The following is a 24976-nucleotide window of genomic DNA, read 5'->3' on the forward strand; positions in this document are numbered from 1 at the left end:
GAGGTCAGCAATGAAGCTGCCCAGATAAGAGAATGGGTGAAGTATTCACCCCACGCATTATTGAATTCCTGGGTCAATAGTATTGACCTCTTCTCCTGTGCTAACTCTTTCACTAGTTCTCTTGGGCACTTAAAGCTAGTTGCATGATTCCCCCATTGAAATCACCAGGAACGTATTTCTTAGGAAGTGATTGTTGCAGTATAAAATCCAATGTGGAGTGAGTTGGAGAAATTAGTTATCAGGAAGAGCCGTGGTGCCTTTGGTGGTGAACACAGGCCCTCCTGTCTCCTGCTGTTAGGCTGAGCTCCTGTACTTCTCTCCCTATGGAAGGAGCAAGAAGTCATTTCCTTAATGCCCTGACCTTTGGCCCAGCTCCCAACAGAGGTGCCTTATTGTGAAGCAGGTCACTTCTCAGCCTTGCCTCCTAGGTCTCCCTGCTGAGGTGACCAGCCGGGTGCTTGTGGGCATGGGTGGGTGACCCAAAGAAGCATCTGAAACAGACCGGGGTGGGGGGAGGGAGGTCCATTCAGTGTGTCCCTGGAGAAGCAGCCCTCCACTGATGAGAAGTGACCTTCCTCTGGGAATGGGGAAAATTTGAAAGTGCTACTACAGGAAACTTGTTACTTGACACCTGTAGGTCAAAGAACACTTAAGAGTCACTGAGAGTTCTGGGAAGATGGTTCGGTGGTTCAGGCACTTGCCTGAAATCTTCCAGGCTCGATTCCCCAATGCAAACATAAAGTTGGATGGACAAAGTGGTTCATGCACCTGGAGTTTATTTGCAAAGGCTTAGAGGCCCTGGCATGCCCATTCTCTCTCTGCTGACAAATAAATAAAAGTTCTTAATTTTTTTTTTTAAAGAGTCACTGAGCTGGGCGTGGTGGCTCACACCTTTAATCCCAGCACTCGGGAGGCAGAGGTAGGAGGGTTGCCGTGAGTTTGAGGCCAGCCTGAGACTCCATAGTGAATTTCAGGTCAGCCTGGGCTACCTCAGAAAAAAAGAAAAAAGAAAAGAAAATACTCACTGAGGGAGAGAAGAAAGACCTGTGTGTGGTTGGATCTTTCCCAACCTGGTAAAGCAGAAATGTCCATTTCCAGGCCAGATCCAAAGTGCAGCAAAAAATGTCTCTTTCTGCCTGCTTTCTTCCACCCCCACAGCCTAGATAGATTTTTTAAATTGTTTTTCCTGAATTTCCTTTTTTTCTTAAAAATTATTTATTTACTTGAGAGTGGGAGAAAGAGGGAGAGAGAGAAAGAGAAAGAGAGAGGATGGGCATGCCATGGCCTCCAGCCGTTGCAAACGAACTCCAGACGCATGCACCATCTTGTGCATCTGGCGTACACGGGTACTAGGGAATCCAACCTGGGTCTTTAGGCTTCCAGATGTGTGTACTACCATGTGCATCTGGCTTACATGAGTTCTGGAGAATCAATACAGTCCTTAGACTTCACAGGCAAGTGTCTTAACTGCTAAGCCATCTCTCCAGCCCCTCCCCCCTTTTTTGGAGGTAGGGTCTTGCTCTAGCCCAGGCTGACCTGGAATTCACTATGTAGTCTCTGAGTGGCCTTGAACTCCTACCTCTGCCTCCTAAGTGCTGGGATTAAAGGCATGCACTACTATTTTTATTTATTTATTTGCAAGCAGAGAGTGAGAAAGCATGAACGAGAAGGAGTGGGTGTGCTAGGAGCCTTTTGACACTGCAAACAAATTCCAAATACAGGTGCCACCTTGTGCATCTGGCTTATCTGGGTTCTGGGGAATCGAACCTAGGTTCTTTGGGTTTGCAGGCAAGCACCTTAACTACTGAGCCATCTTTCCAGACTTTTTATTATTTTGTTGTTATTGTTGTTTCACTGTAGTCCAGGCTGACCTGGAATTCACTATGTAGTCTCAGGATGGCTTGAAACTCATGGTGATACTCCTACCTCTGCCTCCTGAATGCTGCGATTAAAGGTGTGTGCCACCACACCCAGCTGTTCCTTTTATTACTTTTTAAAACATATTTTATATTTATTTATTTTGTTATTTATTTATTTAGTTAGTTAGTTGAGAGAGAGAGGCAGAAAGAGAGAGAGAGAATGGATGCACCAGGGCTTGTAGCCACTGCAAATTAACTCCAGACAGATATGCCACCATGTGCATCTGGTTTTACGTGGGTACTGGGGAATTGAACCTAGGTCCTTAGGCTTTGCAGGCAAGTGTCTTACCTGCTAAGCCATCTCTTCCTCCCCTTGACTATTTTGTGCACGTATGCACAAGTATATGGAGATCATAGGACAATGTCAGGGTATTGGCTCTCTCCTTCCACCTTAGTTTGAGACATGATTTGCTCTGAGACGGCCAGGCTAGCTGGGATTCTGCTGGCTTCGCCTCCCATGCTCATGGGCACACGGCAAAGCCAGATGCCTGTGCCGGTCTCCTCTATGTGGATGGCGGATGGAGATTGAACCTGGGTCAGCAGGCTTGTAGAGTAAGCACCTTGAACTGCTGAATCGCCTCCCTGGCCTTTCCTGGACAATTTTTAGCTCAGTGGCATTAAGCATGTCCACACTTTTGTGTAGCCATCACTAGTATTCTTCTCCAGAATGCTTTTCATGTTGCAAAACTGAGCTCTGTATCCATTACGCAGTGCCTTCCCAGCTTCCCTCCCTCTAAGCCTTGGCAACTCTGTTCTTTTCTGTCTGTATGGGTTTGAGGACTCCATGGCCTTCCATCAGCGGAATTGTACGCGATTTGTCGTTTTGTGCCCCGCTTATTTCTCTCAGGCCTCAGGGTTCACCCATGTTGTGGTGTTGGTCAGAATCACGTCCTGATAATGTCCCGCTGAATGTCTGTGCCACATTTTGTTACCAATTCACCCAGCCATGGGTAGTTGCATCACTTCTATTGCTGTGAACATGGGTGTGCAAGGATGCTTACTTTTTAATTAATTGATTAATTAATGAGAGAGAGAGAGAATGAGGATGAATGGGTGTGTCAGGGCATCTAGCCACTGCAACCTCCAGATGCATGCAGCATCATTTTGCGTCCAGATGCATGTGTGGGTACTGGGGAATCAAACCTGGTCCTTAGGTTTCCTATGCAAGTGCCTTAATGGCTAAGCCATCTCTCCAGTCCAGAGATTCTTACCTTTGACACTTTGTCTAAAGGACAGCATATTAGAAATCAAAGCTAACTCAGAACACCTGAGTACTGAGAGCTGTTCTGTCCCTTCAGCTCTTCTGTATGCAGGCCTGAGGCATTTATATTGTCCTGTTTAAACTCATATTAGGTGACATCACCTAGCAGAGGTTATAAGGATTGTTCTCTGTATTTTATTTACTTATTATTTTTTAAAATTTTTGTTTATTTTTATTTATTTATTTGACAGACAGATAGAGAAAGAGGCAGAGAGAGAGAGACAGAGAGACAGAGAGAGAATGGATGCACCAGGGCCTCCAGCCACTGTATATGAACTCCAGGTGCATGCACCACCTTGTGCATCTGGCTAACGTGGGTCCTGGAGAATCGAGCCTTGAACTGGGGTCCTTAGGCATCACAGGCAAGCACTTAACCGCTAAGCCATCTCTCCAGCCCCTGTATTTTATTTTTTAATATGTACTTATTTGAAAGAGAGAGAGGGTGTATGGGTGCTCCAGGGTCTCTTGCTATAATTGAACTCCAGAAGCATATGTCACATTGTGCATTTTGGCTTTACGTGGTATTGGGGAACCAAACTCTTGGGCTGGCAGGCTTTGCAAGCAGGCACCTTCACCAGCCCCCCAGGATTATTAGGTCTACTTTTCTCATGGAGAGAGTGTGTGCCGTTTTCTTTCCTCACTAGATGTTCTCCTGCAGAAGCTCTACGTCAGCAGAGTTCCATGCTGACAAAGATCAGCCATAAAATCTTCCAGCTCACCCTTGGAGTCAGTGGAGTCCAGGGTCAAAAGCAATAGTCCTCACCCTCTGTTCAGGTGTTCAGAGAACATGCTGATGAGAGTGTTCCACACAGGACCCACTCCCAAGCCCAGGCATGGGACACCAGACGTGCAGAGCAGCAGGTTTGGATCCCTTGTCATGTAATAACCTCATATAACAACCTCATACTGAAATGGCCTGCCATTATGTGATTGGCTTTCACTTTAAAGGGCTCACTTACAGAGCATTACCAGAAAGTTCCACTGGGCTTCAGGGGAAGAATGTGCTGGAGGGTAAGGAAGATGTGGGTTTGAGAATGGCAGGACATAGACAGAACAGCACTTAGAGTAGTAAATTAGAGCCTTTAGTGGAGGGAAGGAGGTTATGAAATACTGCTATCCTGGTATCTTTGTTACCTCAAAATTAACTTGAGAAGATCATTCATGTGATGGGGCCACAGTAATTAAACTGCAATAAAGCAATTGGAGATAACATTGACAGATACTGGAGTTGTTATAAAAGGACTCAGCTCAGACTTACCCTCATTCTAGAGTTCACTGAGGAGCTACGAGCTCTTGCCCATCTGTAATGGAGGTCCCCAGTCTCCTGCACTGGTGGTAGCTGGGTCCCTGTCTGACTCTACGATTTGAGCAGCTCTTAAGGACAGCCATATATCCTAGCCCTGTGGTGTCCTCTGAAGGAAAATGAAAGACTGAATTGAGCAGAACTGAAGCAAGGAAGCAAAGGAGAGTGTCTGCTGAGTGACTGATGGATGTTGGGATTTGCAGGCAAGCACCAAGATTGAACCAACGGCAGTCTGTAGTGTGACACCAGACATGCACTGCAGTGGCTTTGAGAGAGCTGGAGAAAGCATGGGGAATGGAAAGAGAAAGAACACAAGGGCCTTTGGTGTTTTGAAATTTGTGAGAACTACAATTTTGTTCTCCCACACTGTAATTCAGGATCGGCCATTTAAAAATAATTTATTATTATTATTTATTAGCAGAATGAGTGCATGGTAGTGCTTGCTGCACATGTATTCCAGACGTATGTGCCACCTTGTGCATCTGGCTTTATGTGGATACTGAGGAATTGAACCTGGGGCATTTCAGGCTTTGCAAGCAAGTGCCTTTGACCACTGAACCGTCTCTTTAGCCTGTGGATCAACCATTCTTTTGCAACTGTTATTATGACTCCAGGGTGCTTAAAAATCCTTGGACTTGCTCCCAATCCAGAATTGTAGAATCAGATAGGATATGTAAATTTAAAAAATATGCTTTAACTTTCTTCTTCTTATTTTCATAAAATAAGAGGAACAATTTCTAAATCATAGCCAACCAAAAATAAAACCATGAGACATCATCAAAGACCTAAGTAAGCCTATATTAAAAGAGGAAGTTTAAAACATGCTTCTTGAGCTGGAGAGATGGCTTAGCGGTTAAACGCTTGCCTGTGAAGCCTAAGGACCCCAGTTCGAGGCTCAGTTCCCCAGGTCCCACATTAGCCTGATGCACAGGGGGGGCGCACACATCTGGAGTTCGTTTGCAGAGGCTGGAAGCCCTGGCGCGCCCATTCTCTCTCTCTCCCTCTATCTGTCTTTCTCTCTGTGTCTGTCGCTCTCAAATAAATAAATTAAAAAAAAATTTAAAAAATGCTTCTTGGGCTGGAGAGATGGCTCAGCAGTTAAGGAACTTGCCTGTGAAGCCTAAGGACCCAGATTCAATTCCCCAGTAGCCACATAAGGCAGATGCACAAGGTGGCGGGAATTGTAGAGTGAGGTAGTGTTGAATGGGTTCAGAGCTTTCGTTTTGCAAGATGAGAAAGTTCTGGAAATGTATGGTGTCACTGAAACAATGTGGATGCACAAGAGCACTGTATCACATACTGAGAAATGGTCACGATGCTAAATGTTATTTATAGTGTCCCGCAACTGAAACACAGTGCTTTTCCCTGCAAAGAATACAGGAGGCAGACCTTGTAAAGGATTGACGCTAGTGAACTTGGAATAAGTCTGGGGCTGGGCGTGGGGTTTAGCGACAGAGCTAAGTGTCTTGTGCTAGACACTGGATTTCATCCCCAGCAGAGGAAAAGATGGAGAGGGGGAAGGAGGGAGGAAGGAAAGCAGTGAAGGAGGGAAACTGAGAGAAGGTGGAGACAGAGAGATCTTGTTTGTCAAGAAAAGTAGATTACAGGGCTGGGGAGATGGCTCTGTGGTTAAAGGCATTTAGTTGCAAAGCCTATTGGCTAGGGTTCAGCACCCCCTGTTCCCACATAAGGCCAGACACAGAAAGTAGCCCTAGTATCTGGTATTTGTTTGCAGTAGCAAGAGACCCTAACACATGCACGTGTGTGTGCACACACACGTAGATAAATGAAAAAAAAAAATTCAGTAGATTGTAGTGGAATGGAGCTGGCGGGGGGGTGTGCCCTGACACGGTGCCTTCCAGGCTGGCTTGGCAGTTTGTCTCCTCTGCCTTCGCTTCCATAGCCTGTAGCCCTCCTGCCTCACCGCGATCCCTGTGCAAACTCCAGTGTGTGAGAGATTCCAGAGCTCTGGCCAGTCCTGAACTTACTCAGTGTTGAATGACTGGCTTGGAGACGGTCCCGTGGTTTGGGACTTGAGATAAGCTCACTTACAGGAGTGCTGATAACCCTCTTTGAAGGACTTTAACAAACACCTTTATAAAAGTGCTCTGAGGAACCCATTTGATAAGACAGGAGAAAGAAGGTATTAGGCCAATCTGAGGGTGCCAGAGAGCGGGATCACTGTCGCTTCAATGTTGTCATTGGTCTCGTGTTCCCTGTCTGGGTGAAGCGCTGGCTTTTGTTTTTCTTGGTAAGGTGGTAAGTTATGACCAGCCCAGAACTTTCCCGAAGGGACGTGTAGCTGTGACCCCTTTTGAAAACTGCTTGAGCGGTGGCTGGGCAAGCCCCTGACTGGGGTGCGGTGGGCTGCCCTGCCTCAGGAGAACATGATCTCCACCTGGCACTCCTCCACATACATCTGGGGGGCGCCCAGGGACTTAGCCAGGCTGCTTTTCTGATGTGGGGACTCTTACTCTGTCTCCCTAGGAACCCCACCAGTTCTAAGCTCACAGGAACCGGAGGGAGGGAAACCACGAGAGGCAAGCTGTCACTTCTGTTCCAATACTGCTATGGGCCAGGCGCATCTCTGAGGCTCCGGATGCTGTCAAACAGGGAGAATAAGAGTAATTTTGTCTTTTGCTTTTCCAGCATCCGTGCTCTGAACCTGGGCCAGGTGTATATAGACACTCAGGGGCTGGAGGGGTGAGCCAAATAAGGGGGGGCTGGGAGCATGTGGGGGAGAAAAGATGCTGCTATTCCAGGGCTAAACACGACAGGAAGTGGCAATGTAGTGAGAGTTATGACACAGGTCTCTTTCTACTGTAAGTAAAAGTGAATCCGGCTTCATTAATATACGTGTTTGTACTTGTGGCCTTTTAATTTGTGAATTATATTGAACACTTCTATCTTAATAACTTGAGATTCTTCATTTTGATAGGCGGGTTCCTCCTTAAAGGGTGTTACATTTCAGTTTTGATTCCCATACTTTCTTTTTAAAAATATTTTATTTTTTTTATTTAACAGAGAAAGAGGGAGAAGGAGAGAGAGAGAGAGAGGAGAATGGGCGCGCCAGGGCTTCCAGCCACTGCAAACGAACTCCAGACGCATGCGCCCCCTTGTGCATCTGGCTAACGTGGGTCCTGGGGAATCGAGCCAGGGTCCTTTGGCTTTGCAGGCAAATGCCTTAACCGCTAAGCCATCCCTCCAGCCCTCTCCTTCAGCCTTTACACTGAACTTGAACTACAGCCCCTGAATAGGATTCTAATGAGGAGGCTTCTCTTTCAGCTTGGAAGTTTATTTTATGGCTGGCAGGTGATTGTGTTAACATGAAATAAGCCCATAGGTTAGTAAATAATTGAGACTGTTTAAGATTAGCCTTCAAAAGAAGGCAACCATCGTCTTGTAAAACTTTAACCTTATAGTCCGGAAGTGACACGAACGGTGGTTAACAGTCTTGCTGCTGCTTACTGACTCTAGGCAGAAACAGAGATGAGGAATTGAGTGCGAAACCCCATTCTCCTTTGTTCACAATGAGTCACATGCATTTGGAAAGGAAGAACATTAAAGCATTTCATTTTAGCCGGTCGTGGTGGCGCACGCCTTTAATCCCAGCACTCGGGAGGCAGAGGTAGGAGGATCACTGAGTTCAAGGCCACCCTGAGACTATATAGTGAATTTCCAGTTCAGCCTGAGCCACAGTGAGATCCTACCTCAAACACACAAACGCACACACAAATCCAATTTTAGCCAGCATTCTTTTCCCCAAAACAGATGGAAAAATGACAGTAGTTTTAAGTTAGCTTTCCTATATTCATCATGGATTGGGTCCCTCCCCCCAACCAAAGGACTGAAAGGATCCAGAGATCGAGTTTACAGACTTACAGCACCTTCTCATATTATTAATTTGGGGAGCAATTGAAACCTATTACAGTCTAAAGCTGAGTTTGATGGTACCATAGATTAGTTCTGTTATGTTTTATTAAATCAAAAGATGCCATGTATTTGTAAGGCACATCCTTAGTCCAGAGAGAAGTAAAAGGTGGAACGAATTTGTATGTCTGAGGCTTTTTAGCAAAAATCATATGGCACAAGAATTTTCTTTTTGAAGTCTGAGTGAGTAAAATATAGGACTTTTGTGGTTTTTTTTTTTTTTTTTCTGGACAGGATCTCACTATGTACCCCTGACTAGCACTGAATTTGTGGCTGTTCTCCTGTCTCTGCCTCCCAAGTGCTCCGATCACAGGAGTGGCCCACTCATGATTAGGAGACGTCCTGACCTCCTCCCAAAAGGGCTACTGGATATATAAGGACTTTTTCAATAAAATGAAATTTTTCTTTTGGGGAAAAGTTTTAAAGGGCTGGAGAGATAGTTTAGTGGTTAAGGCAGTTGCCTACAAAGCCAAAGGACCCAGGTTCAATTCCCCAGGATCCACGTAAGCCAGATGCACAAGGTGGCACATATGTCTGGAGTCTGTAGTGGCTGGAGGCCCTGACACACCTATATTCTCTCTCTCTCTCTCTCTCTCTCTCTCTCTCTCTCTCTCTCTCATCTGCCTCTCTCTGTCTCCTCAAATAAACAAAATATGAAAACATTTAAAAAATTTAGAATTTTTTTCATGTTTCTGGAAATAACAATTGGTCCTTTCACTCCTGTAAATCAGAGCCAAGACTTAAGATAAACTCTTCAGAGTCAGTTTAACTCTCTTATAACACTCCTTATGCTAACACGTTCATTGAATCTTTTAAAAAATATTTTATTTTTATTTATTTATTGACAGAGAAAGAAGGAAAGACAGAGGGGGGAGGGATAGAGGGGAGAGAGAGAGAGAGAGAGAGAGAGAGAGAGAGGGAGAGAAAGAAAGAAGGAAAGAAAGAAGGAAAGACAAAGAAGGAAAGAAAGAGAAAATGGACATGCTAGGGCCTCCAGCCACTACAAATGACCTCCAGATGCATGTGCCCCCCTTGTGCATCTGACTAACGTGGTTCCTGGGGAATAGAGCCTGGGCCATTTTGGCTTTGCAGGCAAATGCCTTAACTGCCAAGCCATCCCTCCAGCCCATTTATTGAATCTTTTAAGTGTTGGTTGTATTACTCTAAAAGCACATTCTTAAATAAATATTATCTATTTAAAATTACACAATATTAAAATAGCTATGTTTTCTTGTGTGTGTAATGCTGGGATTAGAACCTAGGGCCTTGCATGTACTAGGCAAGTGCTCTGCCATTGAACTTCCTTCTCAGCCCCAAAATGGCATTTAAAAAAAAATTTATTTATTTGCAAACAAACAAAGAAAGAGAAAGAGAGAGAAGGAGATAGTGAATGACAAAGAGAAGGAACAGGCATGCCAGGGCCTCTTGCCACTGCAAACGAACTCTAGATGCATGTGCCACTTTGTGTATCTGGCTTTATGTGGGTACTGGGGAATTGAACCAGGTCTGTCAGGCTTTGCAAGCAAGTGCCTTTAACGCTGAGCCATTTCTCCAGCCCAAAACAGTTATTTTGAAGGGTGAGAGGTTGAGACAGGGTCTCATACAGCCCAGGCTGGTCTTTCATTCACTAGGTAGCTAAGGCTGGTCTTGAACTCCTAATTCTCCTGACTCTATTTCCCAAGTGCTGGCCACCACACCCAGGGTTGTTTTTAAGGAAATATATCGTGACAGAAAGTTTATCATGATGATACTATCTTAACATTCATAAAACCACATTAGGTCTATCTGTTAATCACCAGATTCACGTATCAGGAAGTGTTCCTTTATAAATCAACACTGTCTTTTGACAGGTTTTAATTCTTTTCTTTCTTCTAGCTCCATTGACTTGTACTTAGATAATCTTATGTGTCTGTTTTGTTATTTTTTTTTTCCAGATTACTGTCTTGGATGCAAAGCGAGGCATGAACATTGGGATATTTCTTAAGCAGTTTAAAAAGTAAGATTTGTACACACATCCAAAGCTTCAGTCATAATCTGTGCTCCGTAGGCCTGAGCGAGCTGAAGTTCCGATTCTAAGATGAGCCAAGGGCATTCATCATACTTGGGGACCCTTCCTAGACACACAGCTCCATAAGGCTGCCTTGCTTTGAGTTCATCCCCTCCAGTGGCTTGAACTCAAGAAGGATTGTTCTGGGCTATCTTGTACATTCACCCCCAGAGTGTCAGGAAAGGTTTTCATTCCTCTTTTTTTAAAATTTTATATGTATTTATTTATTAGAGACACAGGGAGGGATGGAGGGAGAGAGAGACAGAGAGAGAAAGAATGGGCACACCAGGGCCTCTAGGCCCTGCAAACAAATTCAAGATGCATGTACCACCATGTGCATCTGGCTTGTGTGGGACCTGGAGAATCGAACCTGGGTCCTTAGGCTTCACAGGCACGTGCCTTCACCGCTAAGCCATCTCTCCAGCCCTTGATTCATCTTTGGTGTTGGCCCTTCTGCGGAAGTGGGACTGATGAATTCTCAATCAGGAGAGGGCTCTGCGGGAATCCAGTGAGACCAAAGGGCATAGCTTTTCCCAGTGGTTGTTGCTATTGCCAGCCTTCCTGGGAATCAGGAGGATGGCTTTTCTGGAGGAAGGGGCCTTAGAACTGTTTCTGGAAGCAGGGTCGTTGGGGGGCTGCCAGGCCGGGTGGAATGAAGATGGAAAGGAGGGTAGAGGAGGTGTGTCTTAATATCCTCCAGCTTATGGCCCTGTTGGCATTCCAGCAAACGTGATTCATTATCTTTTCAAGGTCTCCTCGGTCCATTGTGGAAGACATTCACCAAGGGAAGAGTGAGCATTATGGATCAGAGACGTTGCGGGAAATCCTGAAGCTTTTACCAGAGGCGGAAGAGGTAAGGAGCTGGTAAGGAGCCTGGCACATGAGTTTTGGATGTTTGAGTTATTCGAGAAGGTTCAAGTTCTTAAAAGTGTCGGAATCCCCATGGACACGTTACCCTCCTTGCCACAACCCAGATTTTCTCACACGAAGTAAAAGGCGGTCTGGGGAGATGGCTCGGTGTTTGCTTTGTAATCCTAACGGCCTGAGTTCATATCTCCAGAAGCCACGTAAAGCCATATGTAGCAGTGGGCACACGTAATGGCGAGATGGGCAGGGGAGAGAGGAGAGACCCCCGGAAGCTTGTCTGGTATATGCAATGTCGAACAACGGGAGACCCCACGTCGAACAAGGGGGAAGGCAAGGTTTGACACCCAAGGTTTCCATGTGCCCACACTCCCACAGGCACAGTGTATACACGTGTACACAAACACACACACACACACGAGTTCAAAAATTAAAAAATGTAAGCTGAACGTGGCGGCACACCCCTTTAATCCCAGCAGTCGGGAGGCAGAGGTCAGAGGATCGCTGTGAGTTCGAGGCCACCCTGAGAATACAGAATGAATTCCACGTCAGCCTGGGCTCCCCCACCTCGAAAAACCAAAATAAATAAATAAAATAATTTTTTTAAAATTTTTTTGTTCATTTTTTATTTATTTATTTGAGAGCGACAGACACAGAGAGAAAGACAGATAGAGGGAGAGAGAGAATGGGCGCGCCAGGGCTTACAGCCTCTGCAAACGAACTCCAGAAGCGTGCACCCCCTTGTGCATCTGGCTAACGTGGGACCTGGGGAACCGAGCCTCGAACTGGGGTCCTTAGGCTTCACAGGCAAGCGCTTAACCGCTAAGCCATCTCTCCAGCCCTAAATAAAATAAAAATAAATAAATAAATAAAAGTAAGAGGTGACCACAGGGAATCAGGGTGACAGAGTCAAGGAGTTTTGGTTCAGATCAAGCTATAACTTAGCCAGGGAAACTCGGGCAAGGTTCTGAGCTCCTGTGAACACATAAAATGTAAAACGAGGCTGTCAAGATGACTAAGCCCTGGTTATATGTCCATCACGGTGCCTGGCACCTGGCAACTCAATCCATTTAAGTTTGCTTTTCCATCCCTGACCTTTGACTTTTGCCTGGGGTGATCCCACATTATTTTATATACTTACACTGGTGTTTTGTTTTGCTGCAAAGTCTTACTCTAGCCCAGGCTGACCTGGAACTCAGTCTGTCATCTAAAGTAGCCTCGAACTCACGTCTCCTGAGTGCTGGGATTACAGATGTGAGCCACGGGCTAGAGAGATTGCTGAGTGGTTAAGGCGCTTGGACCCAGGTCGATCCCTCAGTACCCACATAAAGCCAGATGCACAAGGTGGCACATGCAGCTGGAGTTCATTTGCAGCGGCTAGAGGCCCTGGCATGCCCGATTTCTCTATCTGCTTCTCTCTGGCTCTTTTATATAAATAAACAAACAATTTAAGGATATGAGCCACCACAAGTATCTACTTAGACTTTTTTTTTTTTTTTTTTTTTTTATTGGAAGAGAGGGGTGGGAAGATGGCTCAGTGATTAAGACACTTGCCACAGGAGCACGAAGGCCTGAGAGGGCCTGATTCGATTCACCCTGAGTTTGATTCCCCAGTGCCCGTGTAGACAGCTGGGTGTGGCTACACACTTGTAACCCCAGTCTTGTGGGACTGGAAACAGAGGAATCGCCCGGGTTCCCTGGTCAGCCAGTGTGACTGAAAATCGCCTCTCTGGATTCAGTGAGAGACTGTCTCAATGCAACAGGATACTGGAGGACATGAGATGTTCCCCTCTAGCCTCTGCATGTGCCTCTACACACACACACACACACAGAAAAAGGAAATTCATTTTGGTTAAAGATAGTCTAAACTCAGGAGAGCTGGAACTGTTTATGCACGGTATTTGTATAACTGATCAAATGGTAGAAATTGCTGTGGTAACAAAGAAGTATCATAAAGGCTGGAGAGATGGCTTAGTGGTTCAGGTGCTTGCCTGTGAAGCCTGAGGGCCCAGGTTCGATTCCCCAGTACCCACGTAAGCCAGATGAACACGGTGGCACACGTGTCTAGAGTTCTTTGGTGTGACTAGAGGCCCTGGTGTGCCCAATCTCTGCCTCTCTCTGTCAAATAAATAAATGAAGTGTTAAAAAATTATCATAATATGAAGGTATTTATTTTGTTTGGATCAAATTTACTGAATTGTTTTAAAAATATTTTTATTTATTTATTTGGGAGAGAAAGAAAGAGGCAGAGAGAAAAGGAGAGAGGGAGGGAGAGAGAATGGGCTCGCCAGGACCTCCAGCCACTGCACACAAACTCCAGACGCATGTGCCACCCTGAGCATCTGGCTTAGGTGGATCCTGGTGCATTGAATAGAGGTCCTTTGGCTTTGTAGGCAAACACCTTAACCAGTAAGCCATTTCTCCAGCTCACCCCTTTTTGGGGGGGGTTAAAGTAGGGTTTTGTTCTACCTAGGTTGATCTGGAATTCACTATGTAGTCTCAGGGTGGTCTCGAACTCATGGTGATCCACCTACCTCTGCCTCATGAGTGCTGGGATTAAAGGTGTGTGCCACCACATCTGACTCCCCCCCCCATTTTTTTAAATTTTTATTTAAAATTTACTGAATTATTGAGTGGTTAGAAGCTTCATAAAAGAAAACAATAGGGCTGGAGAGATGGCTTAGCGGTTAAGCGCTTGCCTGTGAAGCCTCAGTACCTCGGTTCGAGGCTCAATTCCCCAGGACCCACGTTAGCCAGATACACAAGGGGGCGCACGCATCTGGAGTTTGTCTGCAGTAGCTGGAGGCCCTGGCGCGCCCATTCTCTCTCTCTCTGCCTCTTTCTGTCTGTCACTCTCAAATAAATAAATAAACAAAAAAAAAAAAAAAGAAAAGAACAATTTGATGAAATCTTTCGAAATTGTGGTATCTTCCTTTATTTGTGCAGAAAGGTTCTATCAGAAATTATACAAATATATATGTGCTTACTAACATTGAAATAAAACAGTATAGAATCTTTTTTTAAAAAAATATTTTTTGTTCATTATTTATTTATTTATTTGAGAGTGACAGAAACAGGGAGAAAGACAGATAGAGGGAGAGAGAGAGAATGGGTGCGCCAGGGCCTCCAGCCACTGCAAATGAACTCCAGACGTGTGTGCCCCCTTGTGCATCTGGCTAACGTGGGACCTGGGGAACTGAGCCTCGAACCGGGGTCCTTAGGCTTCACAGGCAAGCGCTTAACCACTAAGCCATCTCTCCAGCCCAGTATAGAATCTTATAAATATTTTGTTGTTTAAATAGAATTAAAGAAAAGTGTTTATAAGTAAAAGGTAAGGATGGGCTGGATGGCTCAGTGGTAGAGCATTTACCTAGCATGGGTGAGGGCATGCACTGTAAAACAAACAGAAAAAGGTAAAGATAACTTTAAAAAATTATATATTGATTTGTAAGCAGAGAGATACAGACACACACCCACACACACACAAAGAGAGAGAGAGAGAGAGAGAGAGTGTATAGATGCACAATGGCCTGTAGCTATTGCAAACAAACTCCAGACGCATGTGCCACCTTGTGCATCTGGCTAAACTGGGTACTGGAGAATCAAACCCAGGTTGTTAGACTTTGCAGGCAAGTGCCTTAACAGCTGAGTCATCTCTCCATCCCCTAAAGATAATTTTATGTAAATCATTCTTTTTACAAACACTGTTGATTCCTCTCTCCCTCATTCCACTCTTTTCCCCAAACATTATTTATGAAACTTGAAGTTTAGTGCCATTAATAAGGAGAGATAAAGCCAGGCGTGGTGGTGCACACCTTTAATCCCAGCACTAGGGAGGCAGAGGTAGGAGGATCGCTGTGAGCTCGAGGCCACCCTGAGACTACATAGTGAATTCCAGGTCAGCCTGGGGCTAGGGTGAGACCCTACCTCGGAAAAAAAAAAAAAAAAAAGAGAGAGAGCTATATTTGTATCTTTACTCTGATGCTGTTCAATGTGAAATTCACAGCATCAAGTATAGGAAATTAGTTGGTAACCGAAGATTCTAGTTATATTTAGGCACATGTAGTAATCCAAGGAGCTCCCACTTTAGGTTTTCTGTTTGCAAATTAAGTATAATTTCCATAAGTCCAGACTAATATTACTGGCAGTTATTAATGTTAGTGAAGGGTCTCAAAGGAAAAGTGCATTCAATCATAATTTACTTGATGGGGGTAGGTTTTAATTAATCTGAGTTTTAAAGAGATTTATTTGCTTTCAATTAGGGATGTAGCTCGGGGGCAGAGCATTTGCCTAGCATGTGAGAGGCCTCCAACACTGCTAAAAGAAAACACACACACACCACAGATTGATTTGTTTTGGAAATCAGATTCCTGCTTGAGCTCTTTCCTGACTCCTCCTCAGGACTTCTCTGTGAACTCACTGCTAATTGAGCGAGTCATAATTCTTTTGAAGGTGAGAATCAGACTTGACAGTATGTGTGTGAAAGTACTTAGATGGGGGCTGGAGAGATGGCTTAGTGGTTAAGCGCTTGCCTGTGAAGCCTAAGGACACCGGTTCGAGGCTCGATTCCCCAGGACCCACGTTAGCCAGATGCACAAGGGAGCGTGCGCGTCTGGGGTTTGTTTGCAGTAGCTGGAGGCCCTGGCGCACCCATTCTCTCTCCTTCTCTCTATCTGCCTCTTTCTCTGTCTGTCGCTGTCAAATAAATAAATAGAAATGAAAAAGAAAATAATTTTTAAAAAAGTACTCAGTGAGCTCCAAGACCACAGTGAAGGATAGCTGTGAAGGAGGCTGCCACCTTCATGCCTTGAAGAGGCGGGTGAGGGAGTACCAAGCTCTCCACGCCTTCACGTCTCATTTCCCATCCAAAAGCGACTAGAAAATGCAAAGGAGTTTTTCCAAAGAAGCAGGCGGCTGTCAGAGCCCTCATGGTTTAAAGAACATTTTATGTTGTCTTGTGTGTGGGACGGGATCCCAAAGGGAGACTATTAAAGCTGTATAAGGAGTTGCCTAGGCCCTCACCCCCAGTCAGTGAGCTAACTGAGGCAAAGCCTGGGTGGGACACCCCAAGATTCCCTCACAGCCCTCACAGGAGGCCAGAGCATCACCCCTCACCCTCCAGCACAGTGCCAACTGCAGTCTCAAAGTCTGACACAATGCTCACACTTCTTGTTTACATTACTGGCTCTTGGCTGCAGATCACCACACCCATGCTCAACTAACTGGCAGCTCCCTTCAGCAGAAACACCCCGCTGGTCCCCAGGCTGTCTCTTTTGGAAGACTCCATCTGGCCATCTATGCTGGGGGGGGGAGTGCTGGAGGAAGCATAAGACACCCCAGGAATGAGGACACTGCAAGACAGGTGGCTTGTGAATGCTTTGTGGCCTGTGGTACCCACCCAGACACAGGGTGACCTTGAAGCCTCTTGGTGTCTGATAGTCTCTGGTGGAGTTGGAGGACGAGGGTGAGGCCAAGCGGACAAAGTTTTAGAATGTGTCAGAAATATGCTAATGAAAGCATAAATGTGCGTGTGTAACCGCCTGTTGCTAAAGCCCAGAGTGTAACACGCTGTGCTCATTTTCAGCACAACAAGGACTAAATATTTGCTGAAGACCTCCTGTCCCGGGCACTGGGCATCTGCCACGCCGAAATGAAATGATAATGACTTTACCGTGCTTAACTTACCTTAGCGCCTGGCGCAGAGGAAGTCCGGCAGTCATGGTGGTTACTTTGTATGTTTTCTTTTTCATTTACTTACAGTGACATTATACCAGGGCAGATGGCAAGTGTCGGCTCGCAAGGGTTAGGCAGTATCTCATGATTGCTGGGTGGCAGAGGAGGGGGCAGGCCTGAACCTTGGTGTCTCTGACTCTGGCCATTTCTTTCTGCTGCCCTCTGCCACCTCCCTTGGAGGAAGGAAGGGCAGAGGTTGTTCAAACAACAGCGAGCCTCCCATGGCATGGCCTTCCAGCCTTCCCATCACCTCTGCTCTCACAAAGCACCGCCGTGACTGTCACTTGAGTAACGCTGTAACCTTATCAGCATGCTGAAAATACGAGCGGAAACAGCCCTTTTCACTCCTGCCTCACGGGCCAACCAAAGCCGAGGTTAATGCATTGTCAGGAATCGCGCTTCTCCATATTTTTTTTTTTTTTTTTGGGTGGAGATGGGATTTGAACCTGTGTCTCACTTATACAAGGCAAGTGCTCTGCCATTCAGCTGTACTCCAGCCACACTTCAAATCGTTGATCTGGCATGTTTGTTCATCACTTCCTTGTGTGTGTGTGTGGTTAACCCTTGCAGAGGAAGAGGCAGTTCCCAAATGAAAGCCCTACGTGTGATCTTATGGTCCCCAGTGATTCCCATGTCCGAAGAGAGGTTGACAAGGAGCCAGGGCCCCCTGGCCGGTCTTTTTTTTTTTAAATTTTTTTGTTTATTTATTTATTTATTTGAAAGTGACAGAGAAAGAGGGAGAGAGAGAGAGAGAGAGAGAGAATGGGCGCGCCAGGGCCTCCAGCCACTGCAAATGAACTCCAGATGCGTGCACCCCCTTGTGCATCTGGCTAACGTGGGTCTTGGGGAGTTGAGCCTTGAACCGAGGTCCTTAGGCTTCACAGGCAAGCGTTTAACCACTAAGCCATCTCTCCAACCCCCACTGGACATCTTTACGACTCCTCTGCGCCTTCCTTGTTTTTCTGCCACTGGGTCTTCTGTGGCATGTGTGTGGGGAATCATGCCGTGCACGTGGGACTGGGTAGGTTCAAGGAGGCCTGCCCTTGGGGACTGTGAGTCTTCGAAGCATGCCGCGGCTGTTCTAACAGAAACTGGGCACAGCAAAGATAATAATGAGAGGCTCTTGGCTCAGTCAGTAAAATTATGCCTAACAGTGTTTAATGTGAGCTTTTTTGATAATGACCATGGGAATGAATAATAATTATAGAGTTGGTTCACCTCTCATTTCTACTTCCCCACTACTGGGCAGGTACGGTAATCCCTCTTAATGAGGATAAGTCTTATTTTTGAAGTAGAATGAAGAACTGTATACATGGTGTTTAAATGAAAGGCTGTCTTTCCATGGCCGTTCTCTTGAGGTCTATAAACAGTTTTAGCCTTCTCCTAAGTGAAGGAGGCTCATCATTGCTCAATCACTCTTTAGCACATGCAACAGAAATAGTTCAAGTTTACCTAGTATGACCCCCTTGTGTGTGGGAGGCTGAAATCTGGGCGATTATTTTCACAAGCCTTGCTGCACATGCAATGTGTAGGGTCTTTCAACGGGCACAGCCTCTTTCTGCCCCTGCCCATATATAGTGAGCTGTTCAGCTCTGCTTCTGAAGGGATCAGCCTTCATCCCTGGGATTTCTCAGCTCATAAACCAGGTGCTGGCTTGAGTTTAGCTAAACCAGAAGTGCCACGAGTTCTTCCATTTAGCGAGGCTAAAAATGGTCGATTCATAAGTCATTTTGTGGCTCTGCAGGTAGGGCGAATGCAATTTTACAAGCAACTGCCTTTTGCCCTTAAAAAAAAGTGGGGCTGGAGAGATGGCTTAGTGGTTAAAGCATTTTTCTATAAAGCCAAAGAACTCAGGTTTGATTCCCTAGGACCCACATAAGCCAGATGCACAAGGGGGCACATGCATTTGGAGGTTTTCTTTTGCAGCAGCTGGTGGCCCCGGAGCACCCATTCTTTCTCTCTGCCTCTTTCTCTCTCTCTCTCTCTCAAATAAATAAAAAGTTAAATATTGAAAAAGTAGAGGGCTGGAGAGATGGGTTGGTGGTTAAGGCACTTGCTTGCAAAGCCTAAGAATCTGGGTTCAGTTCCCCAGTACCCATGTGAAGCAAGATGCACAAGTTGGTGCATGCATCTGGAGTTTGTTTGCAGTGCCTGGAGGAGGCCCTGGTGTGTCCATTCTCTCTCTTTGTCTCCCTGCTTCTTTCTCCCTTTCTCTCTCAAATAAATAAATAAACAAATGCAAACTGTTTTTGAACAAAAGTAGAGCATTCTTGGCTCCCTGCTTCCTGACAGCGAGATGCCATGTGACCACTGGGTTCACATGCTGCCGCTGCTATTCCTTCCTCACCGTGACGGACAGCAACCTTGAACTTTAAGTCCAAATAGACCCTTCTCTTCAACTGATAGTTGTTAGGTGTCTGGTCATGGAAATAAGGAAGTAACTGATAAAATGCCTTTCCAGGATGTTCTTTTTATCCTTAGAGCTATCATTATGATAAATTATAGAATAAACGTTCTAATGTCAGTTAACTGTTTATCCCTGAATTATATCTTACTGGAGTCTGGGAAATAAACTTGAGTGTACTGCTTAAGGTCCCTTCCTAGCACTACCAAAAATAAAGTAAAATAAGTGGTCTTGAGAATCTAACTTAATACTAGAGTACGTTCACATTATTGGGGTTTGTATTTTTTTATCTACTAATCTGTACAACATTGAAAATCATTCCTTTGTGCTTTTGTATTAGAAATTACAATGTACGATTTTTCTTCTTTCTTCAGCTTCTTTCTTCCTCTCTTTCTCTCTCTTCTTTGTGAGTTGGGGATAGGGTCATGCTATGTAGCCCAAGTTGGCCTTGAACCCAAGATCCTTCTTCCTCAGTCTTCCAGGTGCTGGGGGATTAGAGTGGATACCTCTAGGCCTAGCTACAATTTCCTATTTTCAAAGGACTTAAAAATCATGCCATTAGTCATAATTCAGGGAGAGAAAGAGAGTGAACTATATAAAGAATCATAGTGGGGTTGGAGAGATGGTTCAGTTGTTAAAGGTTCTTGCTTGCAAAGCCTGACTGTCCGGGATCAATTCCCCAGTGCCTGCCAAATACACAAAGCAGTTTATGCATCTGGAGTTCATTTGCAGAGGCAAGAGGCCCTAGTCCACTCTGTCTCTTCCCCCTCTCCAACTCTCATACACACTTTACCTCCACTAAATAAATAAAAATATTTTTTTAAATAAAATAAATGGCTGGAGAGATGGCTTAGCAGTTAAGGCACTTGCCTGTAAAGCCAAAGGACCCACGTTCAATTCCCCAGTACCCACCTAAAGCCAGATGTGCAAGATGGGCACATGCTTCTGGAGTTCATTTGCAATGGCTAAAAGGCCTGGTGTGCCCATTCTCTCTCTCTCTCATAAATATAAATAAATAAGTGAAATATTTGTAAAACTAAACTAAAATAAATTTAAAGTGAGAAGGATGGGGTAGGGGCGGGGCTTAGTGGCAGACCTTGTTCAATCCCAGCACTAAAAAGGGGAACTAGAAGGAGTCATTAGAAAGCGGTGTGTTCGTGCTGGAGAGATGGCTTAGCCGTTAAGCACTTGCCTGTGAAGCCTAAGGACCCCAGTTCGAGTCTCGGTTCCCCAGGTCCCACGTTAGCCAGATGCACAAGGGGGCGCACGCGTCTGGAGTTCGTTTGCAGAGGCTGGAAGCCCTGGCGCGCCCATTCTCTCTCTCTCTCCCTCTATCTGTCTTTCTCTCTGTGTCTGTCGCTCTCAAATAAATAAATTAATTAATTTAAAAAAAAAAAAAAGAAAGCGGCGTGTTCTTCCTGGCAACAGTTAGCTGCAAGGCCGGGCTGGGCGGTTCACTGACAGCGCCCAGGTACCTCTTGCCATAAAGACCTTTGCTGGGAGACTCACCATTAAAGTGGCCTTGGCAGTGGTTTTAATCTTGACTCGGCCAGTTTCCGAGTGGAGGAGGCGTGGCTTGTCCTCTTCCGCCTCCACGCGCTCACTGGTTTAGAGCTGGGTCAGGGCTCTTGACCACGCTGGAAACCGTTTCTGACCTTACGTGCTTGGAAACTCCATCTAGTGTTCTGTTTCCCAAGAGCCGTGTGTGTTCATTGTGGATGCTGAGAAACGATCTAAATGAGCAGCAGGTGCCACCAACAGTCACCAGGGACCCTGCGGCTCAGGGCGAGAGGTCCGGGAGTCCTCTCCTGTGTTTGTAGGTGTGCGCATGGTAGGCTTGGGGTTGCAGACGCTTTCCTTTATTGATTTAGGGAAATACAATCCTTCTGTAGAGGCTCTTTACTACCTTGTCTTTTCATAGAGGAAATCATTTATAACTATTTTATTTTTTAAATATTTGATTTATTTATCAGAGAGAGAGAGAAAGAGAGCTAGAGAATGGACACACCAGGGCCTCCAGCTGCTGCATATGAACTCCATAACATGTGTCCCCCTGTGCATCTGGCTTACGTGGGTGCTGGGGAATCAAACCCTGGTCCTTAGGATTTTCAGGCAAATGCCGTAACCACTAAGCCTTTCCCCTGTCCCAACTATTTTATTTTCATTTATTTGTGTACACACACACACACACACCAGCATCTCTTGCCACTTCAAATGAGTGCGAGGTACATGCACTGCTTTTGCATCTGGCTTGGCATGTGCTCGTCTGGCCAGGGCTGCCTCTTCATCTCGCTCAGCATGGGATCAGGGTTACAGTGTCTTACGCAGCAGTAGAGCCTGGACTGCAGTCTGTGGCAGAGCACTTGTCTAGAACACTCGGGGTCCTGTGTTCATCCCCAGCATACACCAAACAACTGTGGGGGCTGGAGATGGGTCAGCAGTTAAAGGTGCTTGCTTGCAGAGCCTGTCTGCTCAGGTTCAATTCTCCATCACTTACACAAAGCCAGATGCAAAAAGTGGACCAAGCATCTGGCATTTGTCATGGCACACCCATACACACACACACACACACACGCACACACACATAACCACACACATGCACATACACACTCAAACAAATAAATATTATATTTTTTTTAAAACTACAAAGCAGTGTGGCTTTCCTTTTTTAAATATATTTTTTATGGGGGGGAGGGAGAGATTTATTTGAAGCTTACAGATCCAGGGGAAGTTCCATAATTGAAGAAGAGGCTGGCCCACTTTCACAATTCTACACACAGAGAGAAAACACCAGAATCCAAAAAATATTCTATATTTATTTATTTATTTGGGGGGGGGGGCATTCCAGGGCCTTAGGCTACTGCTAATGAAATCCAGACACATATGCCACCTTGTGCATCTGGCTTATGTATGGCCTGGGGAATCAAACCTGGGTCCTTAGGCTTCTAAGCCATCTCTCTAGCCCTGGATTTCCTTTTTCTGGCTTTCTTTTTGGAGAAGTACACTTGTGTTCATATGAATTTACCACTAAAATGCTATTATTTTCTTAGGAGGATTCTCAGATGAAATGTAAAGTTATCTTAGATTCTAATCGGTCATTGTTCCTCTGTTCCCTTTCCCTTCTGTCCTTCAGGTGAAGAAGTTAAAAACATTTAGTGGTGATGTGTCCAAGCTGTCACTGGCTGACTCCTTTCTGCACAGCTTAATCCAGGTTCCAAAGTAAGGGCCCAGTCGCTGAAGGCTGTCGTCGGTGGGGTCGGGTTTGTAAGCCGCCGTTGATGGCTGAAGTTTCACTTCTCATTTCTCTGTTTAGCTATTCACTTCGGATCGAAGCCATGCTACTAAAGAAGGAATTTTTGTCTTCATGCTCTTCGCTGTACACAGACATAACAATTTTAAGAACTGCGACAAAAGGTACATGGACACATGATCTTCCACCTGATTTGTTCTTACTAATTTTCAGCAGCAGCTTATTATGATTATTATTTGGTTTTTTGAGGTAGGGTCTTGCTGTAGCCCAGGATGGCCTGGAATTCACCATGCAGTCTTAGGCTGGCCTCGAACTCACAGCAAACCTCCTACGTTTGCCTCCCCAGTGCTGGGATTATAGATGTGTGCACCACCATGCCCGGCTATTATTTACTTGTTTTTTAATTCAGTTGAAATTTAGAAACAGAAAGTCACACTTTAGATAACCTAAAAAGGGAAATGAGAAGCTGGTAGGAATGCATTTAAGGTTTTTTTCTCCCCCACTTGCTTTTTCTCCCCATCCCCGCTGATGAATATTAATTTGCATGTTATTGTTCCCTGAAGGAAAATTTCTTTCATCTCAGGCTTCAGCAGAAACCTTGCTAGTGGCAGCTTGCTCATTACTCCTCACCTTGGCTAGCTTTCAGTGTGTCGTGTGTGTGTCTGGGGAGGGGATGTATGGTATGGAGTGTGTATGATATATGTAGTACATGGCATGTATGGTATGTAATATGTGCTGTGTGTATGTGTGGCATACAGTGTGCATGGTGTGGGGTTTGCAGTATGTGTAGTATGTAATATATGGTGTGTGGTATGTACTGCCTATAGCTGGGTGTGATATGTATGGTATATTGTATGTGTGGTAGGTGTGGTTTGGTAGTGTGTGGTATGCAGTGTGCAATGTGTAGCAGCTTTGATGTGTGGTATGTGGTGAGCGTGTGCATAGTGTAGATGGTATAAAGTGTTTACATGTATGTGATAGATGGCGTGTGCACGTATGTGTGGTATCCACAACGCCTGTCCCATGGACCAGTGGTGTCCCCTCCCTTCTCTGTTCTCTGTTGGTCACTGGGTCCAACTTTCCAGAAACATAACCCCTTTCCAGTCTCAAAAGTGTGACTGTCCTGCCTGGGGTTTCTGTTCTGCCATTTCTCTCCTCTAGCCTCCCGCATGGGGGTTCACTTGAGTTTGCGTGGTGTGGAGTGCAGCTGGTCATTTTCACCTGTTGAAACAAGTCTTAAGTTCCTGCCTTCCCAGCACCCTCACAATTGCACGCAAGGCTCCCTTGGCAGGCTTTGAGTCTTTGTCCTGAGAAGGCAGGCCTGCGCATCCCATTGGGCCTTGGCTCGCCTACCAGGCACCGGCTGGTTGTGCCTCTGCCCTCTCTCTCTCCGCTCTTCTCCAGTCACATTCTAGTTGCTGTTGTGAAACTGCCTGTTCATAGTAGACTTTCCTGCTCAGCTGCTCTGGCCTGTGGTGAGATAGGAGTTTCCCTTCAGACCACCACATTCTCTTCATGGGAGAGAGGACACTAAGATGGAAAAAGAATTTTCCTTCTCCTGTGATGGGGGCCTCTTAGAATGCTTTTCATCCCAAAGCTATTTCAGCAACTTTGGAAGGGATGTTCTTCCTGTTCAAATACCGATGGGAGAACTTGTTTTCATATTGAGCAATAATTTGTGGGCATGGAAAAAACTTTTCTTATCTGAGTAACCTTCCCAAACTGGCCTTCTTAGATAACAAAATATAGGCACTGATCCAAACGTAATGTTTTGAAAGTCATACCAGACTTACTGGAGAATACTAACCTATATTAACATCATAGGTGGCATTTTATGATCTTTTAATGAAGTTTTAATTTTTAGCTTTCCAAATAAATTAAAAATTATCATCACACTTCTTTACATAAATGTATGAGAGACTTGTTGCTAATAAGGAACTAGTTTACAATTTATTATTATAGTACATTCATTTTTATAGCCTTCAGCCCATCCAAATCAAATGCAGTGCTTTGAATAAAATGGAAAGGTGCTTTGGGTCCTGGACCCAAGGATGGGTGCTTATTTATTTTACGTCATTTGTATGTCATTCCAGCCTGTATTTTTAATCTTTTCATAATTCATTGGATGAGCAAAGTGTTGCTTGCTGTTGGTTTTTGTAGTTCATAAATCCAGTCCTAAAGGCTAGCGAGAAAAAAAAATTAAAGAGGTAACTACTGAGGAGAAGAAAATGAACATTTGTGACCCTTTTCTTTAGGCTCTTATGT

General features: G+C 45.2%; 1 protein-coding gene across 2 annotated transcripts in view; it reads left to right on the top strand.

Moving 5' to 3' along the window:
- Fhdc1 (FH2 domain containing 1) overlaps positions 1-24976 on the top strand; it is a 51289-nt gene that overhangs the window by 9540 nt on the left and 16773 nt on the right. For both annotated transcript variants that reach the window (XM_045131574.1, XM_004655871.2), the window contains exons 3-6: positions 10348-10409; positions 11211-11313; positions 22595-22680; positions 22775-22875. In XM_045131574.1, the coding sequence (XP_044987509.1) occupies positions 10348-10409; positions 11211-11313; positions 22595-22680; positions 22775-22875 (352 nt within the window). The remainder of the gene's footprint in view (positions 1-10347; positions 10410-11210; positions 11314-22594; positions 22681-22774; positions 22876-24976) is intronic.

Source organism: Jaculus jaculus, chromosome 12, assembly GCF_020740685.1.
Source record: "Jaculus jaculus isolate mJacJac1 chromosome 12, mJacJac1.mat.Y.cur, whole genome shotgun sequence".
NCBI lineage: Eukaryota > Metazoa > Chordata > Mammalia > Rodentia > Dipodidae > Jaculus > Jaculus jaculus.